The sequence below is a fragment of the Gobius niger genome (genome assembly GCF_951799975.1).
Source record: "Gobius niger genome assembly, chromosome: 13".
NCBI lineage: Eukaryota > Metazoa > Chordata > Actinopteri > Gobiiformes > Gobiidae > Gobius > Gobius niger.
In genome coordinates this window covers 8,792,534-8,816,961 of record NC_136864.1, presented here as the reverse complement: position 1 = coordinate 8,816,961, position 24,428 = coordinate 8,792,534, and the positions used below count along the sequence as shown (strand labels likewise).

Below are 24,428 nucleotides of genomic sequence, written 5' to 3'. Positions count from 1 at the left end.
TGGTTTTTAAATACAGGCGCATCTCAGTCAAAGCAGAGGATTGTGGAACAGTAGGTATTTGAAAAGGCCCTGTACAAAATGTTTTCAAACCCAAAAAAAGGGTCCAAATGGTTAAGTATGTAACCTTATGAAACTATCCAAGAGAGCTGGTTTAGTCCCAGTTTGATGCCGGTTAAGTGGAGCTTTTGTCTTGAAGGTCAGCGTTATGTACAGTAGTTTCTAGACTTGGTTTACCACATTGAGACATGGATTAGAGGGTCGAAGAACCTTTTTTTTTAATAGGTTGCAAGCCCTTTATCAACTAATATAGGACAAAGACATTGCCCGAGTGGTTAAAATGACAGGTGCAGAGTCGTTTTAAATCAGGATTTCAGCTCTATAGTTTATCTTCCCAAAACTTAAAACCAACAATAACCTGTGGGAAATTACAGTGTTATCCATTATCAGGGTTTATACTGGCAAAGGCATGTCAAATTTAATGTTTTAAATGCCACAAAGCAGAAAAAATATAAAGATCCATTTCATTTGCAAACATTTAATTGAACAAAGGAACGAGAATTATATAATGTGGTCAATTTCCGTCAAAACAGTTAAAAATTGTTGCACAATGCCATCATTTTTTAAATAAATTTAGCTTTAATACCAGTTTGAATGCAATTTAATACTTTAAAAAGGGACTACACAGAGTTTTAAAATGTCAAAATTATCTATTTTCCTCTCCCTACATGTTCCAGCCATGTCCTAATGTGTAGAGCCCAGACCTATTCTCCACAACTGCGTCTGAAATCCTGCACTGTCACTCACACACAAGCTTAATATAGAAGGTGCAGTTACATGTATGACCTGAGGTGGCAGTAGTGAGTAGAAAATGGCCAACTTGCATCTAGCCCCTTTAAAAAGCGCATTATGCAACTTTTTATGTGGAAAAAAAAGTTGATATTTTTGTGTATTTGACCTTGCAGTGACCCAGCAGCTGCATGAGTATTCAGTAGGGCGCCTTTACTTTCCTTCACAGTGGTCTCTTGGGACGCCCCAGGATGAAATGTTTTGTAGGTTTTCACTTCTGACCCACTTTCCTCAGCAGAAAACCTACAAAACAATTGATCCTGGAGCGCTGTAGAGACCGGCGTGATCGAAAGCAAAGGTGAACCACAGGCCGCTGGGTCACTGCAAGGTCAAACACCCACAAATATCAACTTTTCTTTTCCGCATAAAAAGTTGCATAACACACCTTTAAGGCCCTGATTTTCGCACAGTTCATTTAGTGACTTAAATGAACCCTGATTGAATGATGAACAATTTGATTCCTATTTGGATTGCCCGGTCTGCAGAGGTCATCAAAAGTGGTCTATAAAGAAGAAATAGTGTGAAAACTGCCTCCTTGTAATGCTACGGCTTGAAATGAATTAAATTGCCTCCAAAAATACTAACTTTCTCCACAATGATCCATTTCTTTGAGATGCGCTTGTAGGATTGTAGCTGAGAAATCCCTTTATGGTTAATGACAACGTTTATAATGCCCTGGTTATGTCTTTAAAAAATATAACATCAGTGTACAAGAACTGCGTGTCCAGGCTATATACACAACTAATCACCTACTTTTTTCGGTTTGTACAGCATTTTTTCAAACACCTTGACAAGTGGTAAGCCTCTTTTAGACAAAAAAAAAAGAAAAAAAAAAGAAGTAAAGGTCGGTTGGGAGGTTGGGGGGGGGGGGGGGGGGAATCTCCACAGACAACAAAGGCCTGACCGGCAATAAAATATCTCGACGACTAAAACACAACATAATACATAACACAAAAGTTTGATATACATGTACAAAAGCCTGAGGTACTTGTCAGAACATTTGAGGTCAGTCAGAAAGAGCGAGCGAATGCGAACTCGCTTAAAAAAAAAAGAAAACAACCCAAAAAAAAAACACAAAAACAGAAAATTAGCCACGTAGAGTCATGGTTAGCGTCATATTAAACATCTACAAATCCTTGAGTATTGTGGAAATAGTCACAGCAGCATTACGGACATTCAAATGTATGGTAAAAAGTCATGTCTATGGTTATAAACTGTACGACTACTATGGCATTTTGCATTTGTAAGATGAGAAGGCAACCATTTTTTTTTATTTTTTTTTCATGTCGAGCGCTTCCTTGCATGAAACGTATACAGTGAAGTGAGGTATTCGTGAGGGACTGGTGTCCGACTGAGGCTAGGTCAACAAACAGCCAAACGAAAAAAAAGAAAAGAAAAATCAGAAATTAAAAAACAGACATGTTGCTTTATATACTCAAGTATGGCCCTCGCAAAAAAAAAAAAAGAGGAAAAAAAAGAAAAAAGTAGTAGAAATCCCCAAAATTATATATCTGCCCGCGGTTCTAGTGTCACACAGCACTCAATCACAACCAATCATTTCATAGTTACAAAACCAAAGGCGATAAAAGCTGGGACGCCGGACAAAATGTGAACGAAACGGAATACTCCTAATTATAGACGAAGGCAAAAAGTGCAGCAGTACAGACAATAGTGTTCATTTCAATGCTCTCACCTCAAAGCAAGAAGGTCCTGGGTTCGATTTCTGTGAGAGTTTGCATATCGGGGTACGTTTTTCCCCATCACCTCCGGAGCCAGGACTCCACTTTAAAAAGACTTTCTGGGGCTTTCCTGGTTGAATAAAGTTAACTGATTTGACTTTGACAATTTGGCGATTTGTAGTATCAGTTCATTCTAGGCCTGTCACGATATCAAATTTGAGGTTCGATATATTGAGGCGGGAAAATATCGCGATAAACTATGTTATTGAGTCTAACGATACGAGACACTTTCAGCTCTAAAGCATGAAAATGACAAAAAATCTGCGATAAATATGAAAAAATAGAGTTGGGAGATAAATTGAATTCATTCAATTAATTTATGGAAAATGGCTAAAATTTATTTTTTGGCCATATCGCCGTGCCTTATGAAAAATATTTTTTAACTGAAGGAAATTGGGCTAAATTAAGTTTTACAAAGAAAAAAATAAGTGGAAAATGCTAATTAATGTACAATATTGAGTGCAAAAAATGTATTAATCTGTTTATTGAAAGTCGATATCTTAATCATTGTGACAGCCCGAGTTAACCCAATCCCTAACTCTCAACCAAGCGCAATATTATTGCTACCAAATTTAAAACAATCTTTTAAAATTGTTTGAGGACATCCTTTGTTCTTACTTGGTTAATGCTCAACATTATGAGATTAGCAGATCTATGCATTTTTATTTGAAGCGTCCCAACTTCCTCTCAAACGGTTTTGCACACGCACACACGCTCACTCCACTCTCTTTAAAATCTAAAATGTGTAACATTGCAACTCCGGACAGCATCCATCAATGCCCCTGGCACTGGCGAAGGAGTAACGCTCGAATTTCTACAATAAAAAATAAAATAAAATCCAGGAATAGCATGTCCATCCACGATAGCTAGCCGGATATAGTTTGGCTCTCAAAAATTAGAGATAAAAATGTTCCGAAGAAGCCTACAGAATACCTGAGAGGTAGTTCCCCGTGGACAAGCCAAGTCTGTCCCCGAAATCTTCACAAAACATTTCCAGGATGCTTGCTTCCTCCTCTTTAAAACGCATGCTCCGACGCGCTAGACCTTTTTTTTTTTTTTTGAGGCATTTGCAGGTTTAGCGACAGGGAGCACACGCGCGACACTCAGGTTTTTTCTTTTGTTTGTTTTTGTTTTTAAAAATCTTCAAACCCTGAGGAAGATGAGTATATTTTTGACTAACAGTCTCAAAAGCGGTTTCTCCTCCAGAGGTGCAGCAAGAAAGAAAACAAAAAAAAACAAAGTTCATTTTGGCCGCCCAAGATGACCGCGTGTGACCAAAAGACGTAGGTAATGACGAACTCATGAGGTAATAAAATAGACTAAACACAAATAAATGCATGAGGTAATAACATTAAGGTTTGACACATGGTGAGCTCTGATGTGCCGGTCCATAGCTTATTACTACCATTCACTACAGCAGATGGATGTTAGTAAAAAAAAAACCAAGTAAAATCGGACTAAAATACCGCTAAGACTTGTTTTCACATTGTAGAGTCTGAAAAAAGTTAAAACCCAGATGAAGAGCAAGAGCAAGTATTCGTCCTCACTAGTCAGTTTTTATCCTTATTGTATTTGTGGGGCGCCATTTTAATTTCTAAGGCTGATGCAGAATTTTGGGGGATTCTTATCAGCCGATATTTTTGGCCGATTTTTCCAAATGTTTTGGTCTATAATCCTGTACAAACATAAATAATGTACTTTGCCACTTTAGCAGAGGCCAATTTTATTGAATGTCTTCATGTGATCCCATCATAGTTTCTGTGATTAGCATTAGCATACTGTTGCTAGCCGCGGCATTTTAGTGATTGGATTCTCCAAGTTCTGTGCTTCAAAATGGCACGCAGCATGTCCATGTTCGCTGAGGTTTAGTGAAGCTAACTTTAGTCAAACTTGAAGCTAACCAGTTTTCATCGCAATGTTTCTCTGTTTCTCTGAGGCCGAGGGAGTTGTGAGAGGACTCATTTTAAAGCCCTGCGGTCTCACTTTTGCTGCCTTTAAAAAAAAAAGTATTTATTTAAATATTTATTAAAAGAAAAAACTATGCTGAATATTTTGTGTTTTCTGAATAGTCATAAAAGTACAAATGATTTCAAGTCTGCCTCGATTAAGGAGAGGTCTCTGTTTCACACCTGCCCCCTGCTGGCCAGCCCTCACACCTGCGCAAGTAAACTGAGCAGCACGGCCTGATGACATCATCACACAGCGCCGTTTGTTTTTATGTCAGGCAAAAGCATGAGCCATGGCACGTGAAATGCGAGGGGGAAAAAATCCCAGTGCCATGAAAAAATGCACGTCTGCAAGTTTCTTTTTTGACTATGCTAATTTTGTAATCGTTTAGTGTAATAATCGAAATTGTAATCAAATTTCGATTAATTACACAGCCCTACATTCGGGTACGTTTTTAACAAGGAAAGAGCACTGTTTCGTGGCTAAAGGATCAAAATAGCAAATTTTTACATGGTGCGCCCCCTTTTAAAAGCCTGCCTTGCTTGCCTGAAAGCAGCTCGTTCTAAAAGCATACTGTATAGTGAACTTGGGAACTTCAGAGGCGTCAAATTCAATCATACTCTGAGTGCTTTCTCATATACCAAGACTACAACCTTGCTAGATATTTTAAAGATAAATGCCCCATCTATTCAAAAGGGTTGCAGATGTTTTTTGCTCAATTTGAAAAAGATCAGGGTCTATGTTTGTGTAGTTTCTTTAAAATATTTGTTTAAAAATTATATGGAGCCAGTAGAGTAATACTTGATCTTGCCCTTCATCCTGGTTTTGGACATCAGATTTATAGAACGTAAAAACAAGCTAATATGGGGTAAAGGGGATGGTGTTAAAATAGCAGCTGCATTCATGTCGCTTGTTTTGTTTTCTTCTTAAAAAAAAAAAAAAAAAAGAATTCACCGCCGAGTTTGGATTTGACCAAAAAAAAAAAAAAAAGTAGTTTTTTCGGGGTAGGAGGTGGCGGTTTATTCGAGGGAACGGGACAGGACAGTGGTGGCGCTCAGGTGCTGGACTCTTTGGGAGGTAGGTCTTCGTTGGTGAGAGCCGTTACTATGGAGACGGGGCAGTCGTTGTTGATGACGGCGCTGATCGTCCTGGAGATCTGCCCGATGCGCTCCTCCACGCAGCCGGCCGACAATCGGGCTTCGGCGTCGTGGTCCCAGCACTCCTCGATGGTCTCGCACATCTGATTCAGGCCCTGGGACAAACAAACACCGGGTTAATCCAAGTTATTGCTCCTTCTACCACACGGAAAGTAAGTGCAGAGAATAATGAGGGATGAGTAGTAATTGTTTAAAGCAGTGCTCATGCCCCTAGAGGCCATAAGCGCCACTGCAGGTATTTGTAGCATGTTGCGTTTTTTTACTCATTAATTGTCCTTCACTCAAACTTGGCTGTAAATACTGTTTAAATAGCGCTAGCCCGCGGTTAGCTTTGCCCGTTAGCCTGCTAGCTTCTTCTTTGTGATTCCATTAGTGTGTATTGGTGACTCCAACCCGTAGGTAGCGAAGTGGCAATTGTGATTTTCTGGCCAGCGACACCAGGGGTAGATGAAAGACCCCCCAATCATCCCATTAACACTTGAATTACCCCCAGAGGGACTACGGAAAGGATTTATTAAGGTAAAGACGCTACATTGTACCGCTTCAAGACAATGGTTCCCAACTATGTGGGCACCTGAAATCTTGTCTGGATAGAGGGTCAGGTCATGAGAGATACATCTTCTGAGCAAATATGGTAAACATCATTAAAGCTGCCAGAAAAAAAGGACTATGTGCAGAAAACAATCACATTTATGTACATTTAAATCCTTATTGGTTATTATTTCATGCATTTGTGGACTGGAGGGGCTCGGCCTGACTTCCAACACACAGGGGGAAGAATCTTCAAGGAAAAAAGGCTGGGAATCACTGTTCTAAGGTGTAAAGTTATGTAAAAAACAAAGTGCTGTAGAAGAAGAAGCACGACCAAATGTGAATGCTACCCAAAATAATTGCCAATTTTTCACTTTTGTATGCTAAAAACCTTTCATTCTAATTCCATTCTTATACCCAGTGTGGTTTATGATGCAGTCACTACGACGGCTTTACTTATACATTATCCCACGTATCAAGAATTACACTCCTTAAAGCCTTGCATTGAGCAGTTTTTCCAGTCACCAAACACACTGAGAAGGTGGAAGGTGTCGGAGGTATCGGGAAAATTTTTAAAGCTTTTTAAAGCCCATCTTTAAAGCTACTAGAGTACATTCCACGCACGGCACTGAATGGTTTGCGCAAAAGCAGCCCTGAATCATGTAATTGAAATATCTATGCCACATATTCTTCTTTAGTACAAAATGCCTTTGTCATTTTTTTCCCCCACTCACCGGATGTTTGAGCCACACGTCCTTGATCGCTGGACGCATCTTTTTGTGCACCACCACGTCCTGCAAATCCTCCAGAGACGGATGCTGCCCTATTTCATCCTCGAACGGCAGCATGTACTCGCTCGCCGTACCTGCGCGAGGGAACACAGGAAGGACGGGAGATGGAAATTACATTAAGCAGCGGAAAGGAAGAAGAAGAAAAAAAAAAAAAAAAAGAACACGTCAACCGGGCGTTTAAACATACCTGACCTTTGAACTCCACCCGACAACACAAAACAAAACTAATCTCTGGTTTGTTTGATCAGCTTCGGGAGGCAGTGAACTTTAAACAGCGGAGCCTGAACTGCTCGTTTTTGCCTGTGAGCCGAGTAATCAGATTTGTTAAGCAGCTCCTGTTCAGATAAAAGGTTTTAAAATATGAAAATGTGTCAACTTTTCAGTGGGTCAATGGGATAATGCGGTTCATGAGGGGATGCAATTATAGCTCGATACTAGTGGCCGATAAACAAAAAGCAGCAGCTCTGAAGCAAAAATTTGAAGCTGACATTTATGAAACCCATTGAAAGATCATGTGTTTTGAAGGCTGCTTTTTTAAAAAGGTGCATTATGCAACTTTTAATGCGCACAAAAAGAAGGGCGTAAATGACCTTTTGTGACCCAATGGCTGCATAGGTGGTTATAATGGCGCCTTTACTTTCCACTACGGTGGCCTCTACAATGCTCCAGGATCAATTGCTTTGTAGGTTTTCTGGAGCAGTGAAAAAAAAACCCAGAAACCCTTAAAGGAATAGGCCACCGTTTTTAAATACTGAGATATGACCTTCACTTAGACGAGTTGATGCGTAGCCGTCTGGTCTTCATGTGTGCGCTCAGTCACGTAAACAGAGCACAGACGGCGTTAGCATTTAGCCTCTCTCCTTCCATCTATGGATCCAAACGGAGGTGAAGTTAGAAGCAACCAAGCTCTTCCATGTTTTCCCTTTTTAAATATGGTTACACAAGCCTGTACACAATCCAAGTAGTCACACAAAATCAAACATGTCGATCTTCTAAGCCAGGGGTCTCAAGGGCCAAAATTCAGCTCCCACAGCGGGTCGCGGGCTGCATATAATAGAGAACATTATATGCGATATGTATATATATAGATATATGTGTGATTTGGTCAAAGCCCCAACTTAACTGTAGCATCGTTAATAACAACAGCTTACACTTGTATTGCACTTTATAAGCCTGTGTCACAAGTTCCTCAAAGTACTACAAAGTAGTCAGTATTCATTCACTCCACACTCGGTGGTGGTAAGCTGTTATTGAAGCCACAACCGCCCTGGGGCAGACTGTCCATTTACGACGTGGCTATATAATGTGTTGTTCATATCCTGAGCTCTTTTCATGTCACTGCCCTCTGCTGGACACGTGTGGGACTCTTTCCTTTTTTTTAATTTAATGCCCCCTTGTGGCTAGAATGAACATTCTGGTTATTCTTTAAAAAATTATGACTCCGCACAGGAATGGCAAGAGACTTACTTTTTTTTTTTTTTACATACTCTGGAATTGATGCTCTACGGGGCAGGGGCCTGATTAAATCATCGCCGTATGTTGGCTAGGTGTAGCAATATTTCTACACCCATCTATTATAGAAAACGCTATCTCAATGGCCGCCGCCTGGGCGCCGCCATGTTTATTTCCCATACCGACTCTGAAGCTAAGCAGGGAAGTGCCTGGTTAGAACTGGGATGGGAGACCGTTCCTCGGATGCTAAGCAGGGAAGGGCCTGGTTAGGACTGGGATGGGAGACCGTTTGGGAACACCAGGAAGCCTGGCGACAGTACTGAGTGCGTGGTTGGTGGTGCTGCTGTCCGAGGACAACCCGCTGTCACAAAAACGCGAGTGCACGAGATCTGACTGCCGTGCGTGTGCGCGCATCCAAACAGGGCTATGTGTGCGTGTGTGTGCGTGTGTGTGCGTACGTGTGTATGTGTGCGTGTGCGCATCCAAACAGGGCGATGTGTGCGTGTGTGTGCGTGTGTGCGTGTGTGTATGTGTGTGCGTGCGTGCCCTAAACCTGCTTAAACACGAGCCTCTAATCAAACGCGATGCTCCGACTGATTTATCCTCCGTGTGAGTAAAAGCGAAAATGAAACTAAAACTTAACGAGCGCATGGCCTGCACTGCGTAGTTTTTTTTCTTTTTTTTTTTCCTTTGCTGCTGTACCATTTGTTTTCTATTTTGCTTTCACGTATTGTGAGCCCAGAGGTACATTTTATTCTAAAGCAGCTTTGAACGCATTGCCCATTTTACTGTAAGGTTATAAATACTGTCTAACAACGATCATTAGGCTATTTCACTTCAAAACCTACTCATTATTTATTTTTTTGTACACTACCGTGATGGACCAAACCACGGGTCCTGCACCGTGAACCAAACCGTTAAAGCTGAACCCCTAATATTTATCCATAATTATTCCACTGTCTCTTGAATCCTGTTCCCCGAGTTTAGCGAAAATATTGTCGTAGTTTATAAGAAAGGAGCACGGGTGCATCAAACAATTGTTTTTTGCCTTCATTCTTTTACACATTTGTAGTGGCCATAGTTTTTGGAATGGGTTGGGAACCACTGGTCTACAGCTGAACTGTGTGACGGGTTGGACATTTCTTTGTAATCACTCACAATCTCAGAATATCAAATGTGGAGACTAGCGAGGCCCGGCCGAAGGCCGGGTCTCAGCTAGTACTACTATATTGCAAGGCCAAGTAATATCACTATGCCTTGCAATATAGTACCCCTTTTATCCGCTTAGAAAGTCGACATGTTTAATTTTGTGTGACTATACTTGGATCGGGTAAACGTTCACATAACCATATTTAAATAGGGAAAACGTGGAAGAGCTTGGTCGCTTCTAACTTCATCTCCGTTTGGATCCATAGATGAGAAGAGGAGAGGCTAAATGCTAACGGCATCTGTGCTCTGTTTACGTGATAACAGCTACATATCAACTCGTCTAAGCTAAAGGTAAGAACATATCTCAGTATTTAAAAACGGTGACCTATTCCTTTAAAACAATCCATCCTGGAGCGTCATAGAGGCCACTGTGATGAAGGATAAAGGCGAATTAAAGGCCGCTGGGTCACTGAAGGGTCAAAAACTGCATAATGCACCTTTAACCTCTTAACCCCCGCCAGAACCAAGCAAATTTTCTCCAGTTCGGCTTCACCCAAATCCAAAAGCTTCTTGTAAAAAGCAACAAAAACGAGGATGAAAACGCAACAAAAATGTGACAAAAAAAAGCAATGATAATATAATAAAAGAGTGACTGAAGAGCGACAAGAATGTGACAAAAACCACTACAAAAACACAACAAAAAAGCAACGAAAACATGACAAAAACGCTTCAAAAATGTGACAAAAACGCCCGCGCTCTATGCCTTTGCTTTCAAATGAGGCGTTACACTGTTGCTCTACAGTTGAGAAGCTTTTAGATTTGGGTAAAGCTGGACTAGAGAAAATGCAAACTGTTAAGGCGTCGGGTAAGAGGCTAAACTATTTTGCCAAAATATCCTCATTCATGACGATGGCAATAAAAGCAATGAGGTCAGTTCAGTTCAGTTCTTTGCAGGAAGAAAGAAAAGTACATTTATCAGATCATGCTTTGCAAGAGGCTTTAAAATAATAGTATGACTCTGGCTTTGATCTCATTGTGGCCTGTCTGATGTTTTTCTTTTCATCATCTCTCTCTGCTGTATCTACATATTTCCAGTTATTTATTCAGAACTTCAAGGGCATTAGAATAGGCCATATTGCTTTACTGTGTCCATGATCTTTATGTGGCTCAAGAAAGTATTACTTCAGAAAAGTAACTTCTCAGTGCTAACTCCCAAGATCATTAGCTAATGTATATTAGCTCCATGTCCCCGTGTGCGGCGCTCTGTCATTGGCCTCACCGTCGCAGACCGTGCAGCGGGACACCAGCTCCCACAGCACCAGCCCCATGGCGTACATGTCGATCCTCAGGAACGAGTCCCGCTGGAAGTTTATCGCCCCCTCCAGGACCTCCGGCGCCATGTACCGCCGCGTCCCCACCTGAGCGAAAGAGAGCAGAGATTTGAAGACATTCTTTACATTTGGTTTGGTCGGTGATGCTCTCTACAGTGATTATTAGCAACTCTTGTTTTGGAAAAAGCCAGAAAAGCAGAACGGCTTTATTATTTCTTTAGAAAAATCACCATTAAATCTGTTGTTTTGAGCAAGTCTTTAAATGCCGCACGAGTTGTGTCTTTAATGCTTTTAGTGAACTTTTTACTTATTTTATTGTATTGTATATTGTATGAATTCAGTGAGTCACATGTCATGCATTTTAATGCCCAAATACTACATTATAATGCCACAAATACAGAAGAAATCGGCACATATTTATTTTTTTATTTTATTTTATTTATTATATTATATTTAAAGGCCCTATACCTACATTCAAATGTTAGTTGTGGTCCAAACTCATTAGTAACTTTCCTAATGTATTTGTAGCATCCAAATTCTTTACAGGGACAAGTTTATAGGCACACTTGCAGAGTCACTTTTCAGGGACACGTTCACAAAAATGTTATTATTTTAGTTAGGGGGTAGTGATGTGCGGGTCAGGGTTTTTTTCAACCCGCGGGTCCCGCATTTGGAGCAGGTTCTAACCCGACCCGGCCCGCCCCGCAACGTTGTTCTATTTTTACAGCCCGCCCCGCCCCGCCCCGCACCCGCACCCGCAACCATTAAAAATTACGCGTTACAACTATGATCCGTATGAACAGCACCGGCGTGTCAGCTCTCTCTCTCTCTCCCCCTCCGAAGAGCGCTGGGCAAGAGGGAGAGAGGAAGAGAGCAGAGGTCGGCCTAACGCGAAGTCACACACAGTCGCACATACGGTGGAAAATAGGACACATGAGCTCCACAAAAGCGTTCTCTGGATCACAAGCTGCAAAACGCTGCTTGTTTTATGAAAATCCAACGTATATTTACGCTAAAAACCTGCTGTAAAGGCGACGGAATAAGTTGTGAATGAATTCAATGAATGCGCGTACGGAGGCATAGAGTGCCCGCGACCGGCATTTTTTGACCCGCCCCAACCCGCCCCGCGATCGAAGGAGAATTTCACGACCCGACCCGACCCGAACCGCGGGCAGACCGCGGGGCCCGCGGTGGAACCCGCAACCCGCGCATCACTATTAGGGGGTGCTGAGGAAAAAAATCCCCCCCCCCAAAAAAAACAAACAACAACACTTTTTCTGCTTTTTCCTATTTATTAATATTGCTTGCTGCTTCCAAACTATCCACCAGGGGGTGCTGCAGCACCCTCAGCACCCTGGGTTCCCAAACTCCACACAGAAAGACCCCGTCCTGGTGGGAATCGAACCAGGGACCTTCTAGCTGTGAAACGCTAACTGCCACTGCGCTACTGTGCCACCAATATGCCGATACGTAATACCAGCTTGAATCCATTTCAATGCTTTTTAATGACATTTAAGGATTCATTTAATGACTTCATGCTTTTTAATTCACCGTGGAAACCCTGGAATTGTATTGTTTTCTTACTTTAATTGATTTCAAATGGACCGTTTTTTATTGTTTTTAATGATTTATTCTTTTAGAGTTAGAGTCAGCTCTCAGTTTATTGTCTCTTACCATCTTAATGACTGGCGGAGCCACATTGATACATTTTTGCTTTATGTTCATTTTTGTGCCACTTTGGAACCACCATGTTGTTTAAATGTGTTATAGAAATAAAGTGGATTGGATAGTTTGGTCATAGCATTAACTTAACCCAAACACTTAACTTAACACCTGACTTTAACCTGAACATCCACAAATGTCAAAGTGTGCCATAATTCAGTCATCAGGAAAACTGGGCTAAGCGACTGAATCTGCTTCTGTCCACACATTTATATCGAGTCAGAATTCATAACAATGCCATGTAGAGATACTTTGTTCATAAATATCAGGCTAAACATGTGTCCCCGTACCTGGCCGTGCGTGTCTCCCGGAGGTTTCCCCGGTTCAAACCGAACAGCCAGCCCAAAGTCCCCGATCACCGCCGTCAGATCATCGCGGAGCATCACGTTTTTGCTCTTGAAGTCCCTGCAGAAACGGCAGCGGTTTGGAACAGAGTCTTTACATTGGCTTTGTTATGGAGACATTTAGTCGCGCATGTAACACACCAGCTGCTGTTTTATTATTTATACGTATACATGCATAATCTGCAGGCTTCAAAGAGGGAGCCTTTGTTAGCAGTGTGATAAAATATGTGCACTGACAATACTTTCCACGCTGTAACTATTATTTGCATAACATTTTCCTAACGAGACGTGCCCGTTTTAATTTAATGCACGAAGAGCAGATGCACGGAGCGAAAGTGCGGCGTGTAGTTTTCCCACACAGATATGCAGAACATGCAGACTTTGACTTAAAGGAACAGGCCACCGTTTTCACACACTGAGATATGTTCTTACCTGAGCTTAGACGAGTTGATGCGTAACTGTCTGGTCTTTGTGTGTGCCCTCAGTCACGCAAATGTTGTTTTAGCATTTAGCCTCTACAACTGCCTCTAAAATCCTGCTCTGTCACTCAAAATGTTGTTACTTGGGTCCGAATTGCCGTCATGCACGAGCTTAATATAGAAGGTGCAGCTACATAAATGACCTGAGGTGGCAGTAGTGAGGATAAAATGACTTGCATCTAGCCCTTTTAAACTGAATCTGCAAACCAATCAGGTAACTCAAGTCACGCAAAAGGATAAAATTAAAGTGATTTCTTTCATTTTGTTGAAATATATTGACTGAATATACACACTCTCCAAGGTGAACTCCTTTTAAAAAGGTGCATTATGCATTTATAGCTGAAAAAAAAAAACACCTTTTTAATCATTGCGTATTTTACCTTTTCGTGACCTAGTGGTTAGCATTGCACCTTTAATTTCGATCACGGTGGCATCAATTGGTTTTAGAGTTTCTGGTAGGTTTTCACTGCTGAAAGCAAAACAACTGATCCTGGAGCATTTGTTGAGACCACCGTGATTGGAAGTAAGCCATTGAGTTACAAAAAGGTCAATTACGCACAACCAAAAGTTAGTTTGTTTCCATAAAAAGTAACATAATGCACCTTTAAGCTACATAATTGTCTTCGAAGCTTAAGTAGCTCTCCGATGGTTTTGTGATGTAAAAGTATCTCACCAGGTACAAAAGGTTGGAGACCCCTGCTTTACACGATCCAGGTCTAGTTACACAAATTTAAACATGTCGATTTTCTAAGCAGATAAAAAGGGGTGCTATATTGTGAGGCGTAATAACACAGGAGCACTTCGACGTCCTGCGTGGATTACTACACCTTACATATATATATCTTCCCTTTTTACCGGCTTAGAAAATCAACATGTTTAATTTTGTGTTACTAGACTTGGATCGTGTAAAGGCTCACATAACTATATTTTAATAAGATAAGGGAAAACGTGGAACGGCTTGGTTGCTTCTAACTTCATCCCAGTTCGGAGCTATACCTTTGCGGAGAGAGGCTAAATGCAAACGACATTTGCGTGACTGAGCGCACGCACAAAGACCAGAGAGTTACGCATCAACTCATCTAAACTCAGGTAAGAACATATCTCAGTATGGAAAAAAACACAGGTGGCCTGTTCCTTTACGGCGGCACAACTGATGAAACAATAAAGATTGATTGATTGATTGATTGATTGATTGATTGATTGATGACCATGGAATTAAAATGGCTACAAAACTAATTGAAATAGATGTAAAACTTCAATTATTTAGATCAGCGTCTCCGAAACTGTGGTGCTATGGCTTGTCTTCAGGTGGTTATCTCAAGTTCAAGAACCACAGATGTAGCTCAAATAATGTCTTCTGCAAACATGTTCTTGAATGCCTGGACTTTAGAGCACTTTATAATCCAGTCTTCTCTTAAGTGTTCAGAATGTGATATTTTCTAAAACTGCCGCTCTAATTTAACAGGGGAGGCTGGTGTGAGAGGGAAAGGACCTCGCTTGTTGTTACAGTCGTACAGTTCAATACAACATGAAATGAGAGCGAATCAACCTTGAAACGAAGATAATTATGACTGTAATATTTCATAGTGGCATTCCCTTCACACGCCCTTCATCCAAGAAATATTCCAATCATTTCTTTATTCATCAGCAGAAGCCACATACTTAGACAATGTGTCACTGATAGAGAAGCCTCGGAAGGTCAAATAATCCCTCAGTCAAAGGCACAGAAACACTTTATATCAGACAAATGGGATATTGAACACAGTGCTCCGCAGCGCCCCCTGGTTGTACCTGTGTGCGATGGTGGGTTTGGGGCCTTCTCCCTTGTAGCTGGGGATGTCCTCGTGCAGGTAAGCCAGGCCACAGGCCATGGTCTCCGCGATGTGACACAACTCGCTCCAGGAGATGGGGTTCCCCTTCAGGTGGTCCGTCAGAGAGCCCTGGAGCAGAAACGCACAGACAAAAGGTCATTAAAGGTCCTCGTCATGAGCTTTTTTACCCTCATTTAGAAGAAGCTGCTTTAAGAGTCTCACTACATTTTATCTTAGCAATTAAAGGCATGATGAGATACATTCCTGAATGTTTTTCTTGACACACTTAAATATAAGTGGCTTGTCTTAGGAGTATGGCTGAGTGCTATTCATGTTTTGTTTGCTTGATACCAGTACTTTAACGATTCTTTGTTTTCGATACCAATTCCTGGCCGATACTTTATTTGATACATACTGTATACTAAAATATTTGTCATATAGAACCACAAAACAGAACAATAATGTACTTTATTTGAGCTGAAACAACCAAGTAACTTCCTCTAATGCTGTTCCTGGATACAACAGCAACAAAACTCTGTCTCTAAAGATATTTTAAGGGAATTTACAGAAAATTGGGGGAAAAACATGTTGACAAAAGTGGAAAAATTGGGGGAAATTTTGGTGAAACAATTTTAAAAATATGGCAAATTTGGCGGGAAACTTGAAAAATGTGGGAAAATTTCTGGAAAATTTCTGGAAAATATGTCCAAAAAAAATGGGAAAAATTGGGGAAATTTTGGAAAAAAATCTTGGGAAGTATTTTTGCAGTTTTCTGGTTGTTTCACCTCAAACAAATGGTAATCCAAAATTTAAAAAAAGGAATAAATCAACATTATTAATATGTTATGGTTCCATATGACAGATAATTTAGCAAAGGCATCGATTTGAAATAAGTATCGAAAACCAAATATCTTTAAAGTACTGATATCTAAAAAATGTAACAGCACCCAGCCCTGCTGACAAAACCTTATGTCTTGTTACTAATCACCTTATTCCGGAGGCTGGCGTGGGCGCCGCCATGAATTGTGCCCGCCCCTTTTCTCCTATGTGTTAACATGGGACTGGAGTCCGCATAAAATCAGTCACTACACGAAAACAAAGCCGTTTTCAGGCCGCACAGAGAAACGCTGCAGTGTTGACATGTTGGTGCAAATGAACATTGGCCATTTTACACAAATCAACCGATTAAAAACATCAGATTTGAGCGGAGAATATTTTCCCTCGTTCTCCGTTAAAATGAACGGGCTTCGCGCTCGACCGGAAGTGTCTGGAAAACGAGGTGCCAAGACAACGCAAAAAGTGGCAAAAGCGGGCGGGGTGGAATAAGGTAAATAGATACCGGCGTCATAGAAGGGGGCGTGGCCTCACCGAGAGGGAAAACAGAATCCTTCGGGAAACACAATTTTTCACTCTTTTTAGCCGTTTCCTGGCAAATATAAGCTTATTTATCACAGACAAAAAAAGTCAAGTCTAAATCGGGTCCATATGGATGTTTATTCACAGCAGATTGTTCAGTAGAAGCGAAAAAACGGCAGTCGTAGCTAACGCTAGCTAGTCATTAGCATTAGCACGATGCTAACATAAAGCATCATGTTAGCATTCTCCGTTATTTATGTAATTATCGCATGTCTTTATATTTTTATTTAGAAGAAAACTACATCAATAATTCTGCATGTTTTACAGTAGTTATTGAATAATTAGAGAAAGTTTAGATTTTTCTCCAAACTGTTTTCAAACATGACCATATATGGGTGATTCCAGATTCCGTCTGTATCTATAAAGTTAGGTGTTGAAACATTTGACCGAATTATCCATCATAAATACCTCAATGACATAAATGGCCAATACAGTGTATTAACAATATTAAATCTTTTTACAACATTTACAAGCTTTTGTGTGAAATTTACTGGTTTACTTTGCATCTCTCGTCAAAATAAATGTTGAAAGCGCCACATTTGTCAACAGCCTGTCTGTCTAATTGCGCGAAGAGTATTACGGGCGTAAACAAAAAGCATTAATTTGACATTGATGACCCGTGCACCAGCAGTAAATATCCTCAAGTGTCAGTGGAACAGATAAGGTGGTGTCAGGGCAGGCTTCAAACTCATTACACATCCCCCCATTTCCCATTTGCGGTTTATGGCAATTACCGTTCAATCTTGTTTTAATGCGTTAATACCTTTGTTGACAAGGCGGATAAAACAAGACGGCCTTGTCGCGTAATTGCAAGTTTATCAAGACGCGAGAAAATTGTGCCGTTACTTCAAGCCGAGACGGAGAGCCGGCCGTAAATCTGCAGACGAGCTCATCTATACGTTACTGTTCAGCGTAGGCCGCGCGGTAATAAAAATCCCTTCTTTAATAAAGCGGTTGTCCTCTACGGTGAGGTAAATAAGAGACAGAGCGTTATTGGAACAACACGGGCGTTTCTGGACAACGCTAAAGCCCACATCATATAAAGGGGGTTATATGTTGGAGCCTATAGGAGTACACAAGCTTCACAGAGAGTTGTTGGAAAAGTACAGAAACATACTTACTCCTCTGTGCGGGGTTTGTATTTAGCTCTTAGTTCTGAAAAAAGGATAGTCGGAGTTTTATCCAAGTTAAGTTACAGTTAAATCCTGGTCTAGACCTTTTGGTTCTTTGGAAAGTCGATCTTTTCAGAGCCGTGTTTTGCAAGATTTCTGAAACTGCAAATCAGAAGGATTTTTACAACCAAAGAAACACTTCCATTAAAGTAGGATTCAGAAGTGTTTTGATCCTTTCACCCAAAATCTTTGAAATATGGCTTTGGCCAAAATGCCAGGAGGCTGAAAAAGTCATGAATTGAGCATGAGTTGAACATGAGTTTTTCTGTTTTTCTGAGATTTTAACCTTTGAATAAAATAATCCATTTTTATGACACTTGTAGGCCAGGTCAGGGTTTATACAGGCTGAAACGAGTCATAGTTAATGCTTTTAAATGCCATTTTAACCTCTTAACCCCTACCTGAACTGAGCATGTTTTCTCCTGTTTGGCTTTACCCAAATCTAAAACCTCCTTGAAAAGAAAAAAGCGTCAGAACAGTGATAAAAATGAAAAAAATGTGACGATCTTTGATCAATTTTGTAGCGTGTTACTCTGGCCTACAGGCATTAAGCTCCAGTCGAGATGCTTTTAGATTTGGGTAAAGCTGAACTGGAGATGTGGCAGTTAAAGCTAATGCTAAACACGAAGATGATAAAAAAAAAACAGCACACATTTCATTTCCTTCTGCCATTTACAGACGACATCTCTGGAATCGCCCATATATGGTCATGTTTGAAAAGAGTTAAGGGGGAAAACAATTTGGAGAAAAATCGAAACCTTCTTTAATTATTCAAAAACTACTTTAACAAATGATGAAATATGAATATAGTTTTCTACTGAATAAAGATACAAAGACATGGAGAGGAGCAAAGTGGTTCAACAGCCCATGAATACATAAATAACTGAGAATGCCAACTTGATGCTTCACATTAGCATCGGGATAGCGGTTAGCTAGCGCTAGCAACAACTGCCGTTTTTTCACTTATACTGAACAATCTGCTGTGAGAAAATATCCACATGGGATCGGTTTAAACTTGACTTTATTCATGTGTGATAAACAAATTCATGAGTGGAAAATTCATGAGTGGAAAATGGTGTTTCTCTAAAGATTCTATACTCCCCCCCCCCTCGCCGAAGCCACGCCCCCTTCTATGACGAGATGCCGCCTGTATCTATGTGTATAAACACATGAAACAGAACTAAACTTTATTGTTGTTCAGAATTCGGTGAGGATTGACACGATTCCCGTTTCCCTGCGCTGTAAAAGTAAAACTCACCCTCTCGTGAAACTCCGTGATCAGCCAGAGCTCAGACTCCAGGTTGCTGCCGTGTTTCTCCGCCGCGATGTAGCGAAGGATGTTTTCGTGTCGCATCCCCGGAGTTATGAAGATGTCGCGCTCGTTCTGCCACGACTGCTTGTCCTGAGAGTCAAAGACATTACGTTAAAGTCGTGCTATCATTTATCTTCTGGTGAGAGGCCTTGAAATAGTAGCAACTTATGAGAAAAAAAACAATGGTTTATAATCTTTACAAATCTCTGCAGCGCTTCGCGGGCGAAATCGGAGATGTAAATCAGTAAAAGGTACCTGAACAGGAAAGATCTTGACAGCCACGTATTCGCTCATGAGCTGGGCCTTCCACACACACCCGAAGCGCCCCCTGGCTTTGATCTCCAGCAGCTGCAGGGGTTTCAGGCCGACAAGGGGAGAGGGAGGAGTCGGCCCGGGGTCCTAGAAAACAGAAACCACTTGTAGCTGAAGCAGAAGGTGGGACGATTGAAACACACAGATAAATTAGGTGAATTACTGAAATTGTAAATGTTTCCTGACATCGCATTTATTTGATCATAAATCCATGCATACATTGCTTGCACCCATTTTAGTCTCATGCAGATTTTGGAATTTGACACCAGTTTTTCAGAAGGAGGGAAGGCAGATGCCAAAATAAAAAGTACAAACAAGAGGCAGAAAAAAATCCATCCAACTTTATAAGAGCAGTTATATCATTCTAGTTGAGTAATATTCCAATTAAGTATCTTTACTCTTTAGTTTCTAAGTAACAAAAGCTTCAAGTTGACCTAAAATAAACGTAGTTCGTGTTTCTTGCAGTGTTAAAGCAGAACTATGTAACTCATCGCCCTAGAGGCCATAGGCGCCACTGCAGGTGTCGTAGCATGTTACGGTTTTTTACTCATTAATTGTGCGTGAGAGTAAATACTACACTGACAGGAAAAAAAAAGGGAGAGAGGGATATTGTTCATCCAATTACACAATTGAATTCACTCAAACTTGGCTGTAAATACTGTTTAAGTGGCGCTACACCCAGCTAGCTTTGCCCATTTAGAGATGAAAAAAACCCCAATCATCCCACTAACACTTGTATTAATATAGTCATAATTTTAGACAAAGATACTTTTTTGCCAACTAAAATTTGACTAAAACGTTTATTTTTTTAGGAGACTAAAACTTTGCCTAAAAAGTCCAGATAGTTTCATCAACTAAAATATGACTAAATCAAAATGAAAAGGAGACTAAAATCAGCAGTTTGAAAGAGCCTCGTATGATTTAAATTCACTGTCAAAGGAGCAGCTCAGAGTTTTGTTCATGTGGGAGAAGAAACATGAAGCAGAGGACCTTGACTGAGCATGATTAGAATAAAATTATAAATGTAAAGTTGAACAAATTAGTCTTAAATTTACATGCAACTTTAGTCCACTAAAACTAGACTAAAATTGGAGAGAATTACTGGACAAAGTACTTGAGGCTTATTCATACTTCACAAGATGCAAGAACTTCTAGTCCTTGCACCCTGAGTTGCAAGAACAAAATGAAGGCACTTTTGCTTTTTAGTCATGGAAACATTTAGTAACTGAGGACAGCTCCATGGCGACAAGGCAAAACGTATAAGTGATGACGTCACAGCTCTACTTCCGGGTCCGCAGATGAGCAAGAAACTACAAAAAACTCTTTAATACAAGAATCAATATTTCTGAAACTCAACAGAGAGTTACTGAACATACTTATTTATCAGGCCCATTAGCCAAAAATGCTGTACCTACTGCTATAAAAGTAATATTTACCAAAATCGGTACATCCTGGTTAGCGGAGATAAATGCTAACGGCACAGCAGCTACGCTAACCCTAAGTAGTATTATTTACCAAGTAGTGACTTAAGTAAATAATACTGTTTAAGCAGTAGGTGCGGCATTTTGGGCTAATGAGTCTGAGAAATAAGTAGGTTCAGTAGCTCCCCGCTGAGTTTCAGAAATATTGATGGTTGTTTTTTAGAGTTTTTTAGTTTTTTTTCTGGCATGTTTGCCTGTCTGCTGGGACCCGGAAGCGGAAGTCGTGACGTCACACTTCACATAAAGTGACTTCATTTTGTTCTTGCATCTTGTGAAGCATGAATGAGCCTTAAGACTAAAACTAGATTAAATTATATTTTCTCCCAAGTACTTTTTTTACTTTTGCCATACCTATTTATTTGGGTGACAACTTTTTTTTAAGTAACATTACTCTTACTTGTCTTCTATAACCACCTTTGCGTTTTCGGCTTCATTTGATCTCTTTTTGACAATTTGATGAAGAAAAATAATTCTGCTGATCTTTATATATACACAGTAGGAGACATACTGTGTTGAAACGGTTTGGCAAAATTCCACAAACTCTCCGTTATTCAAGACGTTACTGACAATTTTCCTCACACCGCGCAGCCCCCGTACTGAACATCAAGGACCTATAAAATCTTGTCATGAAATCCAGCCAACAGCGAGGGGGAAAAAAATGCGCACTGCCCTTTGAATAAAACATGCATTGCCGGTGTGTGTCTCTCCCCCTCACCTCGCTGAGATCGACGTGGCCGTACGGAGGCTTGCGGTGGCGGTACATCCACAAGGCCAGCACCAGGGCCAAGGACAGGACGCACAGCGGCAGCAGCGAGTAGACCAGCACGTTCAGCAGCGAGGGCACGCGAGGCGGAGGACGAATTTTCACTGAGAGAGGCGGAGAGAGGGGGGGGGGAGGGGAGGGGAAGGGAAAGCATATTTACAACATGACAGGACTTTATGATGCACAGCTCAGTCAGAGAAGCTTCACGCGTGACCAAGGACATTGTTTGCAAAAGAGTTACGAGCCGCGAAATTAATTAGCGGGTCAAACGGCACTAAGCGGTACAAATAAAACATAAAAAAAGGGAACTAAATCGACAGCAAAACATGTTAAGGCTTTTACAGGAGGAGAAAGTTGATTATTGAACAAAGTATTCTAGTAGAAGTATGAGGACGACCATATTTATGAGACACAAGTCATTGAAAAGCTCCACGCGTGAACCGAGGACCTTGATTTCTAGGAATTATGAGCAGCAGATTAAGCGTTTTGATTGCAAACCGAAGGATCAAAGGATTTGCAATCAAAACAAGGGCATTCAATAGATGTGATGAATAGGCAACGTGCGAAGAAGAATTTGTTTTCTTTTTAGTTTGGAGCTCCAAACTAAAAAGAAAACACAAATCTTCTTCACTGAATCAGGGTTTGACACTCCCACTCACCTTGAAAACGTGTTTACATGTATCATTTATATTTCCCATAGATTAAATCAACAAAAGGTAAATATTAAGAGTTTAAAGGCAGTGGAGGCTAATCAACGGTGAAGTAACTCGTATCAGATTAGAGATGCACCGATCGAGTGTTTTTGCTTCTGATACCGAGGTTTGAGTATCTGCCGATATCTGATATTTACCGATACCAAGAGACTTTCTGTGTGTCTCTGAAAAATGTCGTCTTTTCTCCATTTAAAATGAAAGTCATACTTTATTGTCACGGGACAGATAATTTATCAATTACATCTATAGAAACTAATGGATAAACATTTAACAAGGATCCCTGGATGTTTGTACTAAACATCCTTGGTTACATTAATATAAACAACTCACATGAAGTGATCTGATCATTACAAATATGTTAGATCAGTTATATCTTAAATTAAAATACAACCACTTGGCCACAACAGCAGTGGTTATTTATTGTATTTGGCTACTTTAGGTATTTGTATCATAGTTTCTGTGCCAGCTATGGGTAAACTTCATTGATGCTTGAGTGGAGTGGGTTTCGAGGTGGCTGGGCATAATAATCTGGCAAACTTTTATTCCCACATTTTTGTCACTTTTCTTTGGCTTCTGTGTCACTTTTTGGGCACATTTGTGTCACCCTTTTGTTGCATTTTCATCCTTGTTTTCGTCTCATTTATGTCGCCATTTTGACACTTTTTCAAGAAGCTTTAAGATTTGGGAAAAGCCAAACTGGAGTAAATGCACTCGGTTAAAGGGGCTGGAAGCAAGTTCGCCATTTTATACTCACTACTGCCACCTCAGGCCATATGTGTAACTGCACCTTCTATATTAAGCTCGTGCATGACGGCAATTCGGGCCGAAGTGACACATTTTTGAGTGCCGTACAGGATTTTAGAGGCAGTTGTGGTGAACAGGTCTGAGCTCATTCTACACATTAGGACATGGCTGGAACATGTAGGGGAGGAAAATACTTAATTTTAACATTTTTAAACTCCTTATAGTCCCTTTAAGGCAGGGGTGAAGAGGTTATGGGTTGTTTTCATTGAAACCCAATTCTCTTTATTATTATTAACCATCTCGAAAGGAAGCAAAATGGTGGAAATGTTTGCAGAAGATATTCTCTTAGATATCCCGTCTCTGATCTGCGCCTCATGAATTCACTATCATTATTCATGACTCCCATGCGCTCGAACAGTTTCACTTCACCGCTAGATAACAGCTGCTTATAGTTCTTTTGGGACTCTTCCTTTGACAACGTTATGCAATTATCTGGTGGAAATGGATATGAGATGCTCTCTGCACATTGGATTATTGAACCTGCTGCTGACTTCATGCGTTTCGAGGTGGATTTAACTCCGGACGCCATTTCTTCAGACACATTCAGATAAATAAATGATCAAAGTATAGTAAGAAGTAATAAGAAGCTGCTCATGGCGTCAGTTAAATCGTTTGTTGCCACCTGAATGATAACACCTAGAACAGAAATTACCCAGGATGGTGTGTACAGTTTGCTATACTGTAGTAAATAATCAAATTGCATCTAACTGGACCCTGACTTGCTGATATAATGTGTACTGACCTCGGTTGCCATTGCCGATCAGGTCCGGGAGGTGGGTGAAGCGCTCGTTGCAGAAGTTTCCCTCACAGCAGCAGAAGAAGACCTGGGGATTCTCCTCCATGGAGACACACTCCTGCCTAAAAACACCAGACAGAATAACATCAGTGATATCAAACATGTGAGGAAGTCAGAACTAGGCCTGTCACAATAACAACATCTGCAGTTGGATATATTGAGGCAGGAAAACAGTGATAAACGACAAACATACTTTTAATCACCATGGAATCCAACTCTAGTCTAGTACAACTGGTCACAACACAAATAACATTTGAATTAGCTATATGTAATGTCAGATAGTGTATTTTCCCACAAATGAATGTTGATGAGCTAATGATACTATAAATTGTGTAATCGTGGCCAAAGCGCCTTTACTAT

The 24,428-nt window shown here is 40.6% G+C and overlaps 1 protein-coding gene across 1 annotated transcript in view; it reads right to left on the bottom strand.

Annotated features, from left to right (window-relative positions):
• Positions 1-5,269: 5,269 nt before the first annotated feature.
• Positions 5,270-24,428, bottom strand: part of acvr2ba (activin A receptor type 2Ba) — a 32,310-nt gene continuing 13,151 nt past the window's right edge. The window contains exons 3-11 of the mRNA XM_079569943.1: positions 24,015-24,130; positions 21,708-21,859; positions 19,455-19,598; positions 19,146-19,289; positions 15,280-15,428; positions 12,956-13,070; positions 10,892-11,030; positions 6,955-7,085; positions 5,270-5,784 (exon numbers count right to left, since the gene is read on the bottom strand). Coding sequence (XP_079426069.1) covers positions 5,587-5,784; positions 6,955-7,085; positions 10,892-11,030; positions 12,956-13,070; positions 15,280-15,428; positions 19,146-19,289; positions 19,455-19,598; positions 21,708-21,859; positions 24,015-24,130 — 1,288 coding nt within the window. The 3' untranslated portion in view covers positions 5,270-5,586. The remainder of the gene's footprint in view (positions 5,785-6,954; positions 7,086-10,891; positions 11,031-12,955; positions 13,071-15,279; positions 15,429-19,145; positions 19,290-19,454; positions 19,599-21,707; positions 21,860-24,014; positions 24,131-24,428) is intronic.